This window comes from Cokeromyces recurvatus (assembly GCF_025118155.1).
Source record: "Cokeromyces recurvatus strain NRRL 2243 chromosome Unknown BX663scaffold_6, whole genome shotgun sequence".
NCBI classification, from domain to species: Eukaryota; Fungi; Mucoromycota; class Mucoromycetes; order Mucorales; family Mucoraceae; genus Cokeromyces; species Cokeromyces recurvatus.
The window spans coordinates 153,142-171,224 of record NW_026251392.1 but is presented as its reverse complement, the minus strand read 5'-3'; the positions used below and the strand labels follow the sequence as shown (position 1 = coordinate 171,224).

Here is an 18,083-nt window from a genome sequence, read left to right as displayed (position 1 = left end):
GAGAGAGGACTAATTGCAAGAACATAATCTAATTGAGAATGAACCATTTGACTATAAAAACAACATGCAAGCAGAGGTGGAACACCTTTGGAGTTGAGACCAATAGCAGCAAGTTGATTCATAGTGAGAGAGGCTTTATTGATATTATGTTGGATTAGAGCAGCATAATCAATTAGACCACCAGGTTTTATAGGAACACCAAGATAAGAAAAGGAGGATTCTTTGGGAATAGCAGTACCATATAATTGATATGGTTGAGGATCATTGGTAGGAGCGACTATGACACATTTTAATGGGTTCCACCGATAACCTAAGGAGTAACTATGAACTTCGCATTGGTGCAGTAAAGAAGCGAGTTTCTCAGGGGAGGCAATAAGGACGACATCATCAGCATAGAGTAGACAATTAAGGGACGGTACAAATGTAGTAACTACATCAGTAGTGGAGGAGTCATTGAGTTGGTGTGGTAACCTCAAACGAGCTGGAAGTTGGTTGATATAGATTGAATATAGAAACGGAGAGAGAATATACCCTTGTAAGACGCCAGTGACAGGAGAGAAACGATACGATATATGATTATCAAGAAGAACTTCAATTTGAACCTGATCAAAGAGATTTTTGAGAACTCCAAGCAAAGCCGGGCAGAGATGAGGTTGAAGCACTTCCCAAATATAGGAGCGATCAACAGTATCATACGCTGATTTGATATCTAAAAAAGCAAGGGTAGGAAAACAATTGTGGTTACGCCGAAGAATAGAGCAGATCTCGACAAGACAATGAACTTGATCAAGAGAGCTACGAGATTCACGAAATCCGCCTTGAGCAATATCAAGAGTAGGGGATTGATCTAATAGGCTAGGGTACAAGCATTTTTCAAATAATTTACGAAAAATAGATGTCAAGCTAATTGGTCTAAAGTTCCCTGGGTCACTTTTGGAGCCTTTCTTGTGTATCGGTACTACCTGCGCAACTCGCCATGATAGTGGAGTATAGGAACATTGCCAGCAGGTACGAAAGAGATGTAGAAGCTGGGGAACCAAAGTGTGAATTAGGGGTAATAACATTTCCGTCTGTATGTGATCAACACCAGGAGCTTTTTTACGAGGCAGTTGTTTTAGAGTCTCATGAATTTGTTCAGATGAGAAGGGACAAAGATTTAAATTAAAAGGAAGACCACTAGTTATAGGAGAAGATGAACCCAAATTAGATGGTGAAGTGAGGAATTGCCCAGCATAGATACTTTGAAGATGGTCGGCCATAACGTCAGCCGGAGCACGGTTAATATCTGGATCTGGTGAGAAGGAAGGCTTCACCGATCTGTTTTTACGAATTCTGCTGAATCGTGCAATTGCTTTAGTATACTCGCCTTTAGACATCTTGTCGCAAAATTGTCTCCAAGTTTCTCTACGCCGTTGTTGGATTAGTCGTTTTAGTAAAGCAGTAGTTTCTTGATGTTTTAACCAATAAGTTAAGCAATTCAGTCCATTTGCTTTTCGCCATTTCTTGTAATAGAATTGTTTAAGCTCGAAAGCAGATGTCATTTCAGCGGTCCAGAACTGTTTTAAAAACACATCAGCAGTAGTATCCTTTTTTCCACAGATTTGATCCAACGATTCGTAGATAGTTTGGCATAGTGAAGTTGAGAATTGGTCGATGTAAGCACGAGCAGCATCTGTATCTTGAAACGTTGGGGCTGAAGAGTCTACTATACGCATCTTTTTAGCACTATCATTTGCATACTTAGCTTGGTACCTTTCATAGTGATCTAATTTTTTCAGCTTTTTCAATCGCCAGTGTGGACGATGGACCTCAACGGAAAGGTTGTGAGAAGAATGGACTTGGGGTAGATGAAAAGAGAAAGTCATAAAAGTGTGGTTAGAATTTAATGATAGATCGTCGCGGATATTAAGGTCAAGTGTCTCCAAGTCAGTATTTCTAAGGAAATAAGCAATGATACTTGTACCATGATAAGTATAACTAGTCGGTTGTCCAAAAACCAGCCGTTGGTTTCATAGAATCAAACCGTGTGCTTCCATCCAATTGTAAAAGAGACGTCCGCTTGTGTTCCACCGACTGTCACCAACCAACTCGCCAATACGAGAATTGAGGTCACCACATATAATAGTCTTGGTTGTGGAAGGGTAATCCATAGGTAATAGTGAGAGAATTTCTGATATTTGATCTGATTTTAAAGAGGGGGGAAGATATAAGCAATGAATTAATAATTTAGAATTTATAATGATTGATAATGTAAACTTGGCCAATAATGGATTGACATGGTTGATATGATGAATTGGAAGTTTGAAGTCCGGATTAACAAGAAGAGCTAAACCAAGTTGACCACGATGTTGGTTATAGGAGTTCACCGGAATACCATAGGTATGGAATTATTTCCAAGAGAGAATTGGATATTTGTTGGGAGATAGTAGCCATGTTTCAGTAATAAAGAGTAGAGATAAATTTTTAGCAGTATTTAACACAGGATAAATAGATTATTTAGGGAGACCAGTAGCATAAAAAAGTGATATTCTCAACGGAAGACCACTCATTGGTTCAAATCAGTATAGGTGGAGTTCACATCATCTTCATCCATCGTACTCGTGTAAAATTTCTGGTGTACTAGATGTTAATAAAAAAAAACCCTGCTGCTAATAATCAAAGCCTTTCTGTTAAAGCAAAGTCTGTCTCTGCTAATCAAAGTTCGTCTACTACTAATCAAAAATCACCTACTGCGAATACAAACACAAGTTTTGCTAAATCAAGCAAAGATATAATTACAGTCAAATCAACTATAAAAAATGTTTGGAATCCGAGATATTTGCAGTCACTATTTGACTTGGTCCATACTATTAACAAAATAGTTACCCATACCTATAACTTTGCCAAATATATATTTTTGAGAGAATTGACTGCAAACAGCAATTTCAATTTGGCCGATTACGTATGCAAAAACTTCTTCGTGAAGGTATTTTTAGCTCTTGTTGCCCGCAATACTGGCAGAGTAAAACTAAAAGACACGACAGTCAAGTATCGCGAAGTGATTGCGCGGCATCAAGCCTCGTATATTGAGCATAGTAAATATACTCCTGTCAAATTACCAAATGCACAGCAATCCGCGCTGTACAAATGCACAAAGATTCATACCGCATACTATAACAATGTTAAGGCTCATTTTGACCAGAAATTTCGTACGCTACTAAACAAGCTCTTCAAAAAGGAAGAAAAATCGCGTAGTCTTCGAGAGAGAATGGAAAAGAAAGGATTATCCAAAAAAGCCGTACAAGAAGCCTGCAAAAAAGAAGTGTATGGTCCTTGTAACCGAATGAAGCTTTTGGTAACAAAAAAAAAAGAACTACCTGGTTCAGATCTATTAGATGAAAAATCAAGGTCATACATACAAGCTTTGCTGTCAACATATCCGTCTAGTTATACGTTTGAGAAAAACTCCATATACTATGATGTCGTAGCTCACCCCAATAACCACTTCAAAGACTACTACAAGCTTGCCACTATATTAGAAGCTGAGAATATGAAAACATTTATATGTTTCCCAATAAGAACAGCCTTTATTCCATGTTACATTACTTTGGACACCAAAATTGTGCACTTACACATATTGAAAAAGAAAGGCGCGTATACGAGCCAAAGCAAGTTTGAAACTTGGGGCGATGTAGTTGACTTAGGCAAGAAAACATTTAAAAGGCAAGGGCCCGATAGACTTTTACGATTTCAAGGCACAATTGAAACGGATGGTGTTGGCGTTTCTGTCGTCAAACAAGCTTTCGATGTAGGTAGAAAACAACTCAAGGTTAAGGCCAAAGATAAGGGAGTTGACAATAAGGTGATAGATTACATTGAAAGTATCAAACCAGCAGAACTGAGGCAGAACGAAGGAAAATATGTTTTAATGGATCCTGATAGGCGTGATTTGCTGTTTTGTACAAAAGAAACAAGCACGAGAGAGAAACCAGAGGTTCTTATATACACAAAAATGACAAGGAGCAAGCTAGTGAGACATAGTAGAATCTTAAGAAAGATGAATATGCCTGAAATGGTCAAGGAAGCCGAACGCGTCTTATCCAAGACTAAATCTTCCTCAGTTGACTTTGAAAAGTTCAAAGATTATATTAAAGCAAGAGCTTCTGTAACATCAGTATTAGAGGAGTATTATGGGAATGAAACTTTGAGGACTACAAAAACATATTTTCCCGATTCTGTAACCAACTTTTCCATACAAGGCAAAGGACTTTTATATTTTGGGGAGTTATTTGTAACGAAAATTCGAGGATGCTATCCTCAAAACAAAAACCCCATTGACAGTTCAACTAGTCTACACTTATATGCGACTTATTTGAAAATAATGATAAACCAAAAGCATGTTGCGCGACGTTTGGATTCAAGAGAAAAGGATTCATTGATTAAAATTATCCAAAGAATGCTCAACAGCAATGATGAAAGCAACGACTTGAAACAGCTTGTTAGCAAACAGCTAGAAAAGTTAAAACTTTTACCGTTCAGAAAGATGAAATTTTCCAGCAAGTTGTATTACGACAAAAACGATTGCAATCTGGTCAAACAAATATGAGCCAAATTTGGATCAGATAGTATTCTTGTAATTGCAAACTGGTCAGCTCCAAACATAAAGTACCAAGAACCGACCAGAAACAAGGGGTTGATTAGCATGTTAAAGAAGAATGACTTTGAAGTTTATCTTATTGATGAATTTCGAACATCTTCCTTTTGCCCTGATTGCGAAAGTTCTTTAGAAAATTTCAAGGAAATCAAGAACCCACGTCCATACATGCGCAAAGAAACGCCAACAGTCATCTGTCATATGCTGCTTAGGTATGTAATATTAGGGTTAGAAAGCTTTGATAATGATATAACAAATTTATTTGAAAGAGCACAAAAACGGAACTGCTGTTAAAAGGAAACTCTGGAATAGAGATTTGGCTGCAACCCTTAATTTCAAGAAAATCTTGATAAGCCTTCGGAATGGCAAGCGAAATTCATTATTCGCTCGTCAAAAACAACAACAATAACAAAATATTCCGCGAAAGTTATTGCTTTTGTAAATTATGCAGGTAAAAGAACTAAAAAAGAAAAAAAAAAAGAAATGAAAAGATCTGCAGAATAAATATAAAAATCTTACTTAATAAGTTGGTAATGTAATGCTGATATAAAAAAAAAGGTATTTTAGATGTAGATAATGTGGGAAAGAAGAAATGGCTATTAAAGAAATAATAGCTTCTTCTTATCCTGTTTAAATGCATATAACATATCTTTTAGTAAAAGCTTATTTACTTGGAAAATGCAAGATCATGCATTGATTTGCGAAATTAACTCCCGCCAAAAGAAGGGGATATTTTTGACGTCATACTTTTTCCTCCTTCCCCATTTTTTTTTAAATAATATCATGTAAGCAAGAAAAAAAAAATAAGATAAAAAAAATGATGGAGGCATATCTGCAGAGTAGAATTTAAAGCCCCCTGTAATTCTTACTAGTAAAAAAAAAAAGGGCAAAAAAAAAAAAAAAAAAAAAAAAAAAAAAAAAAAGAGCCAAATAAGAGCCAAAAAAAGAGCCAAAAAAAAAAAAAAAAAAAAAAAAAAAAAAAAAGCTAAAAAAAAGAATGAAAAAAAAAACTTTAATAATTATTATTATTTTTTTTTTTTTTTTTTTGTTTGTTCTTTTTTTTTTTAATACTTACAAGTTACAATCATCATGGCCGATCAACATTCAGCAGTTCTTGAAGAAATTAAGAAAAACATTCAAGATCTTCAACAAAAGTTTGAAACACTTGAAAAGAAGGTAGCAGGTGGTGTACCTAAACAAGAACTTCGTATGGTTATTATGGGACCTCCTGGTGCTGGTAAAGGAACCCAAGCACCTGCTATTAAAGAAAAGTATTGTGCTTGTCATTTAGCAACAGGTGATATGCTTAGAGCTGCTGTTAATGCCAAGACACCTCTTGGTTTGGCTGCTAAAAAGGTAATGGATGAAGGTGGACTTGTTTCTGATGAAATTGTTGTTGGTATGATTAAAGAGAATTTAGATACAAATCCTGAGTGTAAGAATGGGTATGTATTATCATCTATAGAATCTGGAAGAATGTGTGTGTATATAGATAAAGACGTCTTATGATTTACTTGTAGTTTTATTCTTGATGGTTTCCCTCGCACTGTTGTTCAAGCAGAAAAATTAGATGAAATGCTTGAAGAAAAGAAGAAGCCTTTGAATTCAGTTGTTCAATTAGTGATTGACGATAGTCTTCTTGTATCACGTATCACTGGTCGTTTAATTCATCCTGCTTCTGGCAGAAGTTATCACAAGGAATTTAAGTAAGATTTATTATGTAATCACCATCTATCACATACTTATTCATCTTTTTTATTTTATTTTATTCGTCTTAATCAAGTCCACCTAAGGTCCCTATGAAGGATGATATCACTGGTGAGCCTCTTGTTCAACGTTCTGATGATAATGTCGAATCTTTAAAGAAACGATTAGACGCTTTCCATAAACAAACAGTTCCAGTTGCTGAATATTATAAGAAAAAGAATCTTTGGTATGGTGTTGATGCTTCTCAATCCCCCAAGGCTGTTTGGGCTTCTCTTAATGCTATTTTTGACAAGACTCTTTAGATCCTATTTTTTTTTATATATATATATTATTCTTTCGTTTATATCTATTCATACAGGTAACAAGTTCCTTTTATATATTGTGAAATAAAATAAAATACAAAAAGCAAATTTAATTGGATGAAACTTCATATGCCTTATAAAAAAAGTCACAAGTAAAAGAAAATTGATGCAACAATTACTATTATATGATGATGAAGTATATCATTTATTATTATTTATTGACTGCGCTACAGTCCTTTTCTCTTTTCTTTAAATTTCTACTTTAATAGTTATTTTTATCATTTATTTATTTTTTATGAGAGATATCTTGGAAGCAAATAATAGAGTGTCTGATTCCAATGGAAATGAAGCTGTTAGTAATGAACTTGAACAACTTGGAGTTGATTTAGTTGATCAAAATGAATTAGAAAAGTCACTTATGGAAAAGGTAAAAAAAAGAAAAAGAAAAAGAAAAAAGAAAAAAAAAGTAGAGGTTTTCTCTCTTTCTTTTTCTTTTGTCCATACATGTATGTATATATATAATAAATTTAATAAAGGCAGACGAAGCCTTAACTAAGAGAGAGGATGAATTGGATCAAAAAAGACTTGATAAGGCCATTAAAGAAATCGAGTAAAGAAATAAAAAAAAAATAAAATAATAACAATAATAATAATAAATGCATTTTTTTTTTTTTATAGATCCGCACAAAAGCAACTCGAAAGTTTAAAAATAAAATTAAAAGAGGCTACAGATAAAGAAAAAATATTACCGAAAATTAATCAACAAGCAAAGAGATTAAGGGAAGCTATTCAAGATAAAAAGGATATAATGAATAGGTTAAAAGAACGTGAGAGAGAGCGTACGATGACTGCAGATCAAAAGCAATTAAATGAATCACAAAGAGATTTTTTAATTAGAACTGGTAAAATGACTCCCTTTGATAATGTATCTAAAATACAAGAGGCAAGTCATTCTCAGCCTGTGATTTATCCTGGTACAAGTCATAGTGATCCTATCATGTCACATCAGAATTTAATTACACCAAGTCATAAAGCATTAGAACAGCAGCAGCAGCAGCAGCAGCAGCAGTCAACTACAGATGTCGGATCAAAACGAAAGCTAAGAACAGTAAATGACGATGATGACTATCAACATACAGAAGAGGATGAAAGTGAAGAGGAATTGACAGATGAAGATAGACTTGATTTCTCAAAGAAAAAAGACTTGATAAGAAAACAATTAGATGAAATAGATAATGACGATGGATCAGAAACAAATTATAGAAAACGATTAAACGATTGGGTACAAAATAGACACATTCTGCGATATAGAACAACGCATGTAATTTATCAATAGCCTTATTTATTTATTTATTTTTTGTTCTTTAAATTGTTCTATTAACCCATTACATATACGCATATTAGGATGATACTGCACAGTTATCTATAGAAGAGACGATAGAAAGATTGAAAATAGAAAATTTAAATGGAAATGAAGAAGAACAGTTTAAATCGCATCCTAATTTTCAAGATATCCAATTTGATCATGGTTTAAGAGTTCCTGGTGAACTATGGGATTGCTTATTTGATTATCAAAAAACATGTAAAGCCAATATACTTATGCAATGTATATTGATTGTTACTTTTGATTTTACTAAATGCGTATATCTATATCAAAGGTGTTCAATGGCTATGGGAACTTCATCGTCAACAAGTGGGTGGAATTTTAGGTGATGAGATGGGTCTTGGCAAAACAATTCAAATTGTGTCATTTTTATCAAGTTTATATTATTCTAAAATTCTTGGTCCCGGTCAGCCTTCAATCGTTATTTGTCCTGCTACAGTAATGAAGCAATGGGTTCAAGAGTTCCATAAATGGTGGCCTCCTCTTAGAGTGGCTATATTACATTCAAGTGGTGCGGGTGTAAGAATATCTACTTTAGCAGATGAAAATGATTCAATTCAAAGTGATTTTGATAACATGGATTATGACGATGATAATGGCAGTTATTCAGACAAGTATAAATATTCATCAAATGATGAATATGAGCCTGATCGTAGAGGGAAGAAGGCGAAAGGAGTAAAAAAGAAGAAAGGCAAATCTATAGCTAAAAGTATTTTATTTACAAAGGTGGGTAAAAACGCGGCTGCTCTAGTTGATCGATATATTAGATATGGTGGTATTTTGATTACTACCTACAGTGGTGTACAAAGCTATCGTGAAATCTTATTAAGACATCAATGGGGTTATGTTATTTTAGATGAAGGTCATAAAATTAGAAATCCTGATTCAAGCACTACATTAGCTATTAAGCAATTTAAGGTATTCAAAGTATTTTATACATGTATCCTGTTCATTTATTTATTTATTTTCATTTAACATGTGTTAGACTCCTCATAGAATAATCTTATCAGGTACACCTATTCAAAATAATTTAAAAGAATTATGGTCTTTATTTGATTTCATATTTCCCGGTAGGCTTGGTGTAAGTAGATAATTTATATCAAGTTATAACCTTTTTCTTTTCTTTTTCTTATATATACATATATGTATAACCGTATGAAATAGACCTTGCCTGTCTTTCAAACACAATTCTCGGTGCCAATTAGTATTGGTGGATATGCAAATGCAACAAATATGCAAGTACAAACTGCTTACAAATGTGCTTGTATGCTCAGAGACTTGATCAATCCATATCTTCTTCGTCGTATGAAAGTGGATGTAGCCGCTGATCTACCAAAAAAGAATGAACAAGTTCTATTTTGTAAACTCACAAAGCCTCAACGACAAGCTTATTTAAAATTTATTCATTCAAAGGACATGGATGCTATTCTTGAACGTCGACGTCAGGTACTTTATGGCATTGATATAGTACGAAAAATTTGTAATCACCCTGATCTAGTAGACTTGACTTTACCTAATACAGATCCTGACTACGGAAACCCTGAAAGAAGTGGTAAGATGATAGTTGTACAAGCCTTATTAAAAATGTGGAAACAGCAACACCATCGAGTTTTACTTTTTTGCCAAACAAGGCAAATGCTAGATATCTTGGAGATAATGATAAGACATACAAAATACAATTACTCAAGAATGGATGGAACAACGCCTATTGAACAACGAATTGCACTAGTAAATGAATTTAATCGGACACCACATATCTTTATCTTTTTGTTAACAACAAAAGTGGGTGGCCTAGGGTTAAATTTGACTGGAGCTGATAGAGTCATTTTGTTTGATCCAGATTGGGTAACTCACTTATTATTTAAATGCAAATATTACTTGAAAGAAAATAACAATAATATATATTTGTGTGTGTGTGTGTTTATGTTTGTTTGTAGAATCCTTCCACTGATGTTCAAGCACGAGAGAGAGCTTGGCGTTTAGGACAGAAAAAGGATGTTACTATTTATCGACTAATGACAGGTGGAACAATTGAAGAGAAAATTTATCATCGACAAATATATAAACAATTCTTAACAAATAAAATTTTAAAAGATCCAAAACAGAGAAGATTTTTTGATGCGAGTAACTTGCAATCATTATTTACTCTTGCTTCAGAGGACGCAATAGGGACCGAAACAGGTGAATTATTCAAAGGAACAGAAGTGAATTTCCAAAGAGAAAGCTCCACAGCTAGGAAGAGGAAAAAGAAGAGAAAGAATGATGATGATGAAAGGCAATTAAATGCAATCGAGGGTGTGAGTGGTTTAGTACAATATATTGGAGAAAGACTAGAAGAAGAAGAAGAAGAAAGAAAGAAAGAAGATGAAGGAAAAGATGCTAATGAAGATAATATACTCAAAAGTTTATTTGAAATGACGGGTATTCAAAGTGCTTTAAAACATGATCAAATTATGGAATCTGCTTCTCAAGATACTGTTTTCATTGAAAGAGAAGGTTTTTTTTAAAAAAAAAAAAAAAAGAAAAGAAAACACATTCATTAAAATAAAAAAGCAAAAAATGACTGATTTTTTTTTGTTTCTTTAGCTACACTTATTGCGGAACGAGCTGCTGCTGCTTTAAAAGAATCGAGACGTCAACGCCGCCAAATGGATATAGGCACTCCTACTTGGACTGGACGCTCAGGTGTAGCAGGTGCACCAAGACAGTTCCTTGAGAATTGCACCGGTACACCTCCTCCAAGGTTTGGACCAAAAAACACATTCTCTACAAACAGTGCCCCTGTCTCTCCAAATCAGTTTGGCTCAGGTGCCATTTCCGGATTCAAAAGTACACAGATGAGAGAAGGAGGACCAAAAATATCTTCAAGTGCTTTACTTGCTCGTATGAGAGAAAGAAAAGCACTAGAGACAGGAGCTCCACTTCATAATTCACAAGGTAATTTTGTTTATTATTGTTATTATCATTACAAGCATTATTTTATGAATTAGTTACCTCTTTATCAGATATATCCATAGCAGTTCTTGATAATGCTAAGCGTGAAGGAATGATTGTAAAAATACGAGACTATTTATCTCAGCATCATGGTCGTGGTACATCTCAAGATATTTTAAATGCTCTAGATATTAACATAAATCAAGAACAAATTATCATTTTCAGGAAAATGTTGCAAGCAATAGCCAAATTTGAGAAAAAGGAAGTAGGCAAAGGTGAATGGGTCTTAAAAGAAGACTATTTATAATTAGAAATAAATATGAAATTTAGATATCTATTTCAGGAATATTTGAAAAAAAAAAGAAGTATTTCAAGATAGGATAAAAAACTAAGCTCACTGTAGGCAAATATATATGCGTATAAATATTTTTTATTTTGAGTCCTACGTCGCTTACTCATTAAAGAGGAATATAAATTTGCAATATATTCTTTGATATATATATATATATATAAAAAGGCTATTTTACCTTAATTGTTTATTGATCTAAGAGATTTCAAATTCAAATTTTACTATAATGCAAATGTCGTCATGCCATGAATTCAGTTTCCGAAAAAAGAAAAAAAAAGGTAAAATTCATAACCTTTGAAGAATCCCTTCAAAATTGCATAAAGTATACACGCACACAGGATATAATTATATACACAACAACGCATACTTTAAGTACTTTCGTGACTTATAATATTTTATTTCTTACTCTTTTTTTTTTCTTTTCTTTTTTTTTTTTCCTTTCTCCCTCTTAAACTTCTTTTTCTTTTCTTTTTTTTTTTTTTTTTGAATAAAGCAAGCAAATATACAATATATATCTTCTTTTTATATTTGCAATAGCACTAAAACTCATCATTCTTCAATAAGTAGCTGTAGAATCATTGACTGTGAGTTGAATATTCACCTTTAAAAAAAAAAAAAAAAAGGGAAGATTAAGAGATCTCAACCTGAGTTAACAATAATCTATTACAATTACTATAGTTACCAAACATGACCATTGATCAGTTTGAGCCTGAAGATCCTTTGTTAGAGATTAGTCGTAAATTATCCAACGTTAATATCTATAAAGTACCTGCCCAAGGTGGTTCTATAGATAAAGATGCAGTGAGTGAAAAAATAAATAACTTTATTATTATATTTTTATCACATTGTTTTGTATAATTACTTCTTTTTTTTTAAAAAAAAAAAATGACATGTAGTTACCCACTATTCAATATTTGATTTTCTCTCAAGAACCTGAAAAAATCAAAGAAAGTATTCGTATGTTGCGTAGATATTTGACTCAAGGTAAAAATAAATATATACATTTATACACATATGTATATATATGCGTATAATAACAATTTATATACCGAATGCGAAATAATTACTATGATTCTTCTTTTAAATACATATACACACACAAGATTCATCAGGTAAAAATGATGAACATACGGTCAATGATATTTTAGCATTAGATATTTTACCACGTATAAAGGAATTATTAGAAACTCATTCAAATAATTCAATCAAGGTAATTTCATTTATTCTCCTTTGTGATACCTATTAACTTCCTTCTCCCTCCTCTTCCCTCCCCCTTATTTTTTTTTTTTTGTTTTTAGTTTGAATGTGCTTGGATTATAACAAATATAGCAGTAAGTTATGGAAAAAGAAATAAATCTATGTTCATAAATAATAGTAAATAATCAAACAATTATATAGGCTGGTACATCAGAACAAACAAATACCATTATTGCTGCTGGTTTTGTTGATACGCTCCTTGAGTGTTTAAGAAGCAAAAATTCATCTCTTGAGTTGAAAGCTCAAGCTGCATGGGCTCTTGGTAACATTGCTGGAGAATCGCCTAGGTATCGTGAAGAGCTTTTAAAAAAGGGCTACACAAAAGCAATGATTATGGTACTCGATCATATCTATCATCATTCATTAAAAGGTAGAAAAGTCTGTCTTTATGAAAATTACGCCAATGTGGAAGCATTGTTATGGGCATTGACGAATATGTCTCGTGGAGGCTTTCATGTAGCGAATTACAGTCAGTTTGTAAGTCTTTCATTTTTTTTTTTTTAATATTAGTATTGATATATTATTAAAATAGTATTTACCTATGTTCCGTATATTCTCCCAATATCTCGAGGTTGATGAGATGAAATTAAAGATTGAAGTGTGGTATATATATATATACATATATATATATATAAAAAAAAAAACTACAAATCTTCTTTGAAGTATGAATACGAATATATAAAAATAATTTTATTTATTCTAATTAGTTGGGGTTTAGCGCGTATATTATACAATATGCATGAAGTTGACCATTTTTATAATTCTAATATGATATCTGTCAAACTTTGTGAACAACTATTAGATCTCTTGCGGTAAATATACATATATAGTTATATTAAATATGAAGTTAAAAATACTACAGAATATCTACATGGATTTTTTTTTTTTAAAAAATGTAGTACTGGAATACCTAAATATGTAGTCCCCGCCTTGCGAACTATTGCTAATATCACGTCTGGCCCAAATAGAAGCCTCCGTAATTTGTTAAATACACCGGTATTACCAGTAATTACGCCTTTATTACATCCTAGTATACCTGCAGATATCCGAAAAGATGGGTTCCTTGCTATTTCAAATTTAGCAGCTGGTGATGAATATATGATTAAGAAAATAGTTCAGTATTCTGAACTAATAAAAAATGTCTTGACTCATATTACAGTACCTGGACACATATTTGATGAAGAGCGTACTGTATGGGAACCTACTATCTGCCATGCTTATTATAACCAAAATGTTGAATGGAAGTTAACAAGAGATGCATTATGGATTATATTCAATATTATTTCACTTGGAAATGATTCTTCTATTTTGTAAGTTCAAAATAATGATAATAATAGTGAAAAAAAAATATATTCATACAATTCATTCCTTTGCATATTAGGGACTTGCTTTGTAATCATCCTAATATACCAGATATTTTATTGAAATTGTTTAATTATGCTTGTTTACCCCCTGATACATGTGAGAAATTGATACAAGCAACAACAAGTCTAGTTCAACGAACAAATAAACATTCTACAAATGGTAAAAATCCATCAGTCACACTCTTTATCAACCATGGTATTCTTTCCTATCTCGAATTAATTCAAAAAAATTACAATGAATGTGGAATAAAAGACTCGTGCTTGAAACTTGTTACATTACTCAATGCTTCAGAACAAAATGTTGCTCAGACAGCTTCTATTTCAGATGTGGCAGATGTAGCCTCTGCTTTTGGTCTCCCAACAGTGGGCGAAATAAAATCCAAAAGTAGTAAAAGAAGAGTCCTTCGTGGCCTTGAGGATGGAGATGTTAGATTTATTGAAAATGCAGTAGGAAATCTTTATCTCTGATCTCATATATACAAATATATATGTATATAAAGGCTATAATTAATTATGTGGAATTAAAATTATAAAGAAAAAAAAAAGAAAAGAAATATATACATATTATTTGATTTTTAGACATTTTTCTTTCTAATGTAATGCTCTTAACATTAGTTGGCTAAAAGAAGGTCTTTAAATGGGTTGTATTTGTTTATTATGATTATTATTATTTTGCTTAATGAGTAGGTTTTATTCGCATAGAAAGTATATCAAATTGAGAAATTCAAATGAAGAAAATACACTAAATTAGTTAAAGTGTATCCATTATATCTTCACTAAAGTGAGTAAAGAAAAGTCCATAAGTGACTTTTCTTGATTATGAATAAGTCAAACATTTCTACGTAAATTGTATACACAATGTTATGATAGTCTTCTTTAACTATTATCGATGTAATTAGATAAGATATAAGGTAAATATCCATTTAAAATACACTTAGCGATAGCAGTAATAACAATAAAAATCACTTGAGCAATTCATATTTATATGAACCGAGCGCGTATATTTTCTTTGATAATTTCGGAAAAAATGAACTTTGAAATGTGACTATATGAATACAGTAAAGTATAGGCAGACTTATTATGTATATAGAGCTTTATCCAGCCATAAATTTATATACTAGCTGAAGAAGACTATCATAACATTGTGTATACAATTTACGTAGAAATGTTTGACTTATTCATAATCAAGAAAAGTCACTTATGGACTTGTCTTTGCTCACTTTAGTGAAGATATAATGGATTGATTAAGTTGATACCACTTTGTATAAATATATATATATACATATAACATTAAGCCTGCCAAAAATGGTTTCCAGCTGCTAGCTCTTAATTATTTTTTGATATTATCCTCTGGTTGTAGAAGATATAGCTTGAATAAAGCTAATGTTTTTCACAGGAGACTCTACTGGTTATTTCATAAATAATTTCAATACTGAGAACATTGGTTAAAATTGTTTTTTTTTTCTTTTTTTTTTTCGCTGGAAAAGATACGATATTCTACCTGAATATGCATAACCAGTTATATAAGTCTTTAATAGCCTGAAATTTTTAATTGTTCCTTCTGGATTAATTATCCTCTCGATAACACAAGTATTCCACCATATTGGTTCTTTATTTGTACCTTGTTGTATAAGACAAAGCATTTGACTCACAACAGAACCCTCCTTTCTCTGCTATTCAATTTTTTTTTAATATTACTTACCCAATTGGTTATTCTGTAACTAATTTTGTTTTATACTTTAACTTCCATCATATTTGATTTAAAATATTTTATTGAAGAAAATAAAAAAAAAAAAAAGTTGAATCTCAGCTGTCTACCCCATATTCAAATACGATTGCCTCATCCCCTTCCTTCCTCATACTATTAAAATTATTATTATTATTATTATTATTATAGCATGTCAAAACCGCCAACAATACTATTTAAAAAGCTTGTTAATCTATATAAAGTATCTCGTTTTCCTTGGAAAAAGCATGCATTGATTGGCTTTGATCTTCAAGGAAATGAATATTGGGATTGTCCTAATCCATTAGGTAAGTCAGTGTGGTACATTTGATCTACATGGCATAATTATAAATTATTATAAAATAATCTAGGTGGTAGGCCAAAGCGTTGGGTACAAATGGTTGATGGAACAGAAAATGATTTGACAGTGTTTCATCAAAATAAGTTACCAGGTATTTAATGACTTGATGACCCCTCATCGAATCTATGTTGACAATGAACATAAAAAAAAATATATATATATATACCTGTAGTTCAATGGCAATCATGGCTACGACATACTCGAAATATAGCACCTACTCTAGAAGAACTTGTCTTAGAAGAGCGAAGGAGAGCTATTATTCAAGGAAGAGTGAAGACTTTAGAGCAGGAAAGAGAGCAGGTAAGTTAAGTTGGTTTTTATTTTTAAGTGAATTTTAATTTTTTTTTTTCTGGTAGCGTAAACTCGAATTACAAAAAATAAATGAAATTGAGAGTAAAGAGTTAGAACGATTATCGGTAATAAAAGAAGAAGGTAATACATGTATTTAAAAAAAAATGCATAAATAATTATACTTTTTATTTATATAGCAAATGATAAAAAGGAACAACAAACATCAAACTCAACACAACCAACTGGGCAAGGTGATACGTTTTCACCTGGTGAATGGAATCCTGTTAGTTCTAGAAGATAATTTGTAAAATTTGTATATGTAATATATAATAAAAAGTCACTCATGTACGATACTGAAAAAAAAAAAAGAACATTTGATAATGTTAATGAGATAAAAGGTATAAAATTAAGAATAATACATAGGCCTAAAGTTTAGACTATTACCGTCTGTTTATCAGTATGATATAATCATAGCTTTCGTCTTTATTTACTGCATGATTATTAACAACTATTTTATATATAAGGCTATTATAATGATATTTGTTTTGAAAAATACTGTCATATCTAATCTAGGAATAGTAAAGTCAATTTGCTATATGGTCTTAATTGATATATTTAATAGTAGCAGCATTATCTTTATTTACTAGAAGAGGTCTTCTTTATCATATATATATATATGTATATACGGATATATCAGAGTTCTTTTTTATGTTATATTTATAGTAGTGCTTGGCTAAAAATTTTGTAATATATAAATTAAAATTACAAACCAAATGCGTCTCAATTATTAAAGCTGAAAGTCTCTTCTTTTGAATTGATTTCTATGATATTTAAATTGAGTAGAAGCATCAAGGCTAAAAAAAAATATACATCGTATTTTATGCTATACTATTATATTGAATATTATTTCTATTATTCTTATTTTAAATAATGTTCAATAAAATATAATGAGATGATAGAAAAGCTATTCTTTTTTCTTATCATATTACAATATTTATATACATGCTTTGAATCGCGAAAAAAAATAAAAGAAAAAATGAGGAGTAAGAGAATTGAACTCTTGACCTTCAGATTTGGAATCTGACGCTCTACCAATTAAGCTAACCCCCCTTTTGATGACTTTGAAATTTATAATAAATATATATTTAGTACGTAAAAATTTTGCCGAAAAGTCACGTGACTGTCCGGTGTAGACTATTCTCCCTTTTTAAGTAAACTTCATTATTGCTTCCTGTGTGATCATTATTCATAATGCGTTCCTCGAATGAGTTTATCAGTTTTTTTTTTCCTTATCTTATTATACTTTTATTTAATATTATTCCTTTGTTTATGTATATGATACAAATAATTATTCATTGTAATTAAATGGGTAATAAGGACAGTTGCCAATATGAATAGAAAAGGTTAGAATTGATATATTTGGATTATTTTATTTCAAACAAGATACTTAAATTATTGACATCAGATATGTTTATCATCTCTATACCTTTGTCTCAATATAAGTATTAAGAAAAAAAAAAGATAGAAAGTTCAATATCTATATAATAAAGCATCATGAAATTGGTATTAATTATGTCAAACTTGATTCTAAGCATGAATATCAGACTGAAAAAAAAAAACCCCCCATTTGTATAATGCAAATATTCATATTTTTAATTTTAGCTGTGAAAAAAATTATATACAGATATATGATGAGCATTTTGATCAATTGGCTATGTAAAAGTTAAAAATTTAAGGATTAAATAGACTGAATTAGGCAGCTGAAGTGAATTTAT

The 18,083-nt window shown here is 31.6% G+C and overlaps 5 protein-coding genes and 1 non-coding gene across 6 annotated transcripts; 5 read left to right on the top strand and 1 right to left on the bottom strand.

Annotated features, from left to right (window-relative positions):
* Positions 1-2,943: 2,943 nt before the first annotated feature.
* On the top strand, positions 2,944-5,042 carry BX663DRAFT_484320 (uncharacterized protein; the record flags this gene model as incomplete). Its single annotated transcript, XM_051524546.1, has 4 exons — positions 2,944-3,060; positions 3,110-4,497; positions 4,606-4,845; positions 4,931-5,042. 4 exons carry the CDS (start codon positions 2,944-2,946, stop codon positions 5,040-5,042), a joined length of 1,857 nt encoding a protein of 618 aa, XP_051384958.1.
* A 662-nt stretch (positions 5,043-5,704) lies between these two features.
* BX663DRAFT_501222 (adenylate kinase-domain-containing protein) lies at positions 5,705-6,735 on the top strand. The gene is made up of 3 exons (XM_051526453.1): positions 5,705-6,078; positions 6,154-6,339; positions 6,417-6,735. The coding sequence occupies exons 1-3, from the start codon at positions 5,723-5,725 to the stop codon at positions 6,640-6,642; spliced, it is 768 nt and encodes a 255-aa protein (XP_051384957.1). The 5' UTR covers positions 5,705-5,722; the 3' UTR covers positions 6,643-6,735.
* A 64-nt stretch (positions 6,736-6,799) lies between these two features.
* Positions 6,800-11,306, top strand: BX663DRAFT_501220 (SNF2 family N-terminal domain-containing protein). The gene is made up of 10 exons (XM_051526452.1): positions 6,800-7,069; positions 7,179-7,252; positions 7,321-7,963; positions 8,047-8,224; positions 8,301-8,944; positions 9,012-9,107; positions 9,191-9,871; positions 9,964-10,522; positions 10,613-10,963; positions 11,017-11,306. Exons 1-10 carry the CDS (start codon positions 6,938-6,940, stop codon positions 11,265-11,267), a joined length of 3,609 nt encoding a protein of 1,202 aa, XP_051384956.1. The 5' UTR covers positions 6,800-6,937; the 3' UTR covers positions 11,268-11,306.
* Positions 11,307-11,794: 488 nt separating this feature from the next.
* Positions 11,795-14,454, top strand: BX663DRAFT_468718 (armadillo-type protein). Its single transcript, XM_051524099.1, has 10 exons — positions 11,795-11,893; positions 11,988-12,110; positions 12,206-12,293; positions 12,413-12,519; positions 12,608-12,640; positions 12,708-13,043; positions 13,099-13,169; positions 13,274-13,378; positions 13,466-13,876; positions 13,948-14,454. The coding sequence occupies exons 2-10, from the start codon at positions 11,997-11,999 to the stop codon at positions 14,396-14,398; spliced, it is 1,716 nt and encodes a 571-aa protein (XP_051384955.1). The 5' UTR covers positions 11,795-11,893; positions 11,988-11,996; the 3' UTR covers positions 14,399-14,454.
* A 1,281-nt stretch (positions 14,455-15,735) lies between these two features.
* Positions 15,736-16,672, top strand: BX663DRAFT_501203 (uncharacterized protein). The gene is made up of 5 exons (XM_051526451.1): positions 15,736-15,964; positions 16,028-16,108; positions 16,190-16,317; positions 16,374-16,449; positions 16,506-16,672. The coding sequence occupies exons 1-5, from the start codon at positions 15,829-15,831 to the stop codon at positions 16,607-16,609; spliced, it is 525 nt and encodes a 174-aa protein (XP_051384954.1). The 5' UTR covers positions 15,736-15,828; the 3' UTR covers positions 16,610-16,672.
* Positions 16,673-17,345: 673 nt separating this feature from the next.
* BX663DRAFT_t45 lies at positions 17,346-17,418 on the bottom strand. The gene has a single exon. It is a non-coding gene; the product is annotated as a tRNA-Trp (tRNA).
* Positions 17,419-18,083: the final 665 nt, after the last annotated feature.

Coding starts and splice junctions, on each gene's coding strand:
- BX663DRAFT_501222 (XM_051526453.1), top strand. CDS start 5,723: ATGGCCGATCAACATTCAGCAGTTCTTGAAGAAATTAAGAAAAACATT. Junction 6,079..6,153: donor AATCCTGAGTGTAAGAATGG/GTATGTATTATC, acceptor ATTTACTTGTAG/TTTTATTCTTGATGGTTTCC. Junction 6,340..6,416: donor AGTTATCACAAGGAATTTAA/GTAAGATTTATT, acceptor GTCTTAATCAAG/TCCACCTAAGGTCCCTATGA.
- BX663DRAFT_501220 (XM_051526452.1), top strand. CDS start 6,938: ATGAGAGATATCTTGGAAGCAAATAATAGAGTGTCTGATTCCAATGGA. Junction 8,945..9,011: donor TAGCTATTAAGCAATTTAAG/GTATTCAAAGTA, acceptor AACATGTGTTAG/ACTCCTCATAGAATAATCTT. Junction 10,964..11,016: donor TCCACTTCATAATTCACAAG/GTAATTTTGTTT, acceptor TTTATGAATTAG/TTACCTCTTTATCAGATATA.
- BX663DRAFT_468718 (XM_051524099.1), top strand. CDS start 11,997: ATGACCATTGATCAGTTTGAGCCTGAAGATCCTTTGTTAGAGATTAGT. Junction 12,111..12,205: donor GTTCTATAGATAAAGATGCA/GTGAGTGAAAAA, acceptor AATGACATGTAG/TTACCCACTATTCAATATTT. Junction 12,641..12,707: donor GGATTATAACAAATATAGCA/GTAAGTTATGGA, acceptor ACAATTATATAG/GCTGGTACATCAGAACAAAC.
- BX663DRAFT_501203 (XM_051526451.1), top strand. CDS start 15,829: ATGTCAAAACCGCCAACAATACTATTTAAAAAGCTTGTTAATCTATAT. Junction 16,318..16,373: donor TAGAGCAGGAAAGAGAGCAG/GTAAGTTAAGTT, acceptor TTTTTCTGGTAG/CGTAAACTCGAATTACAAAA. Junction 16,450..16,505: donor ATCGGTAATAAAAGAAGAAG/GTAATACATGTA, acceptor TTATTTATATAG/CAAATGATAAAAAGGAACAA.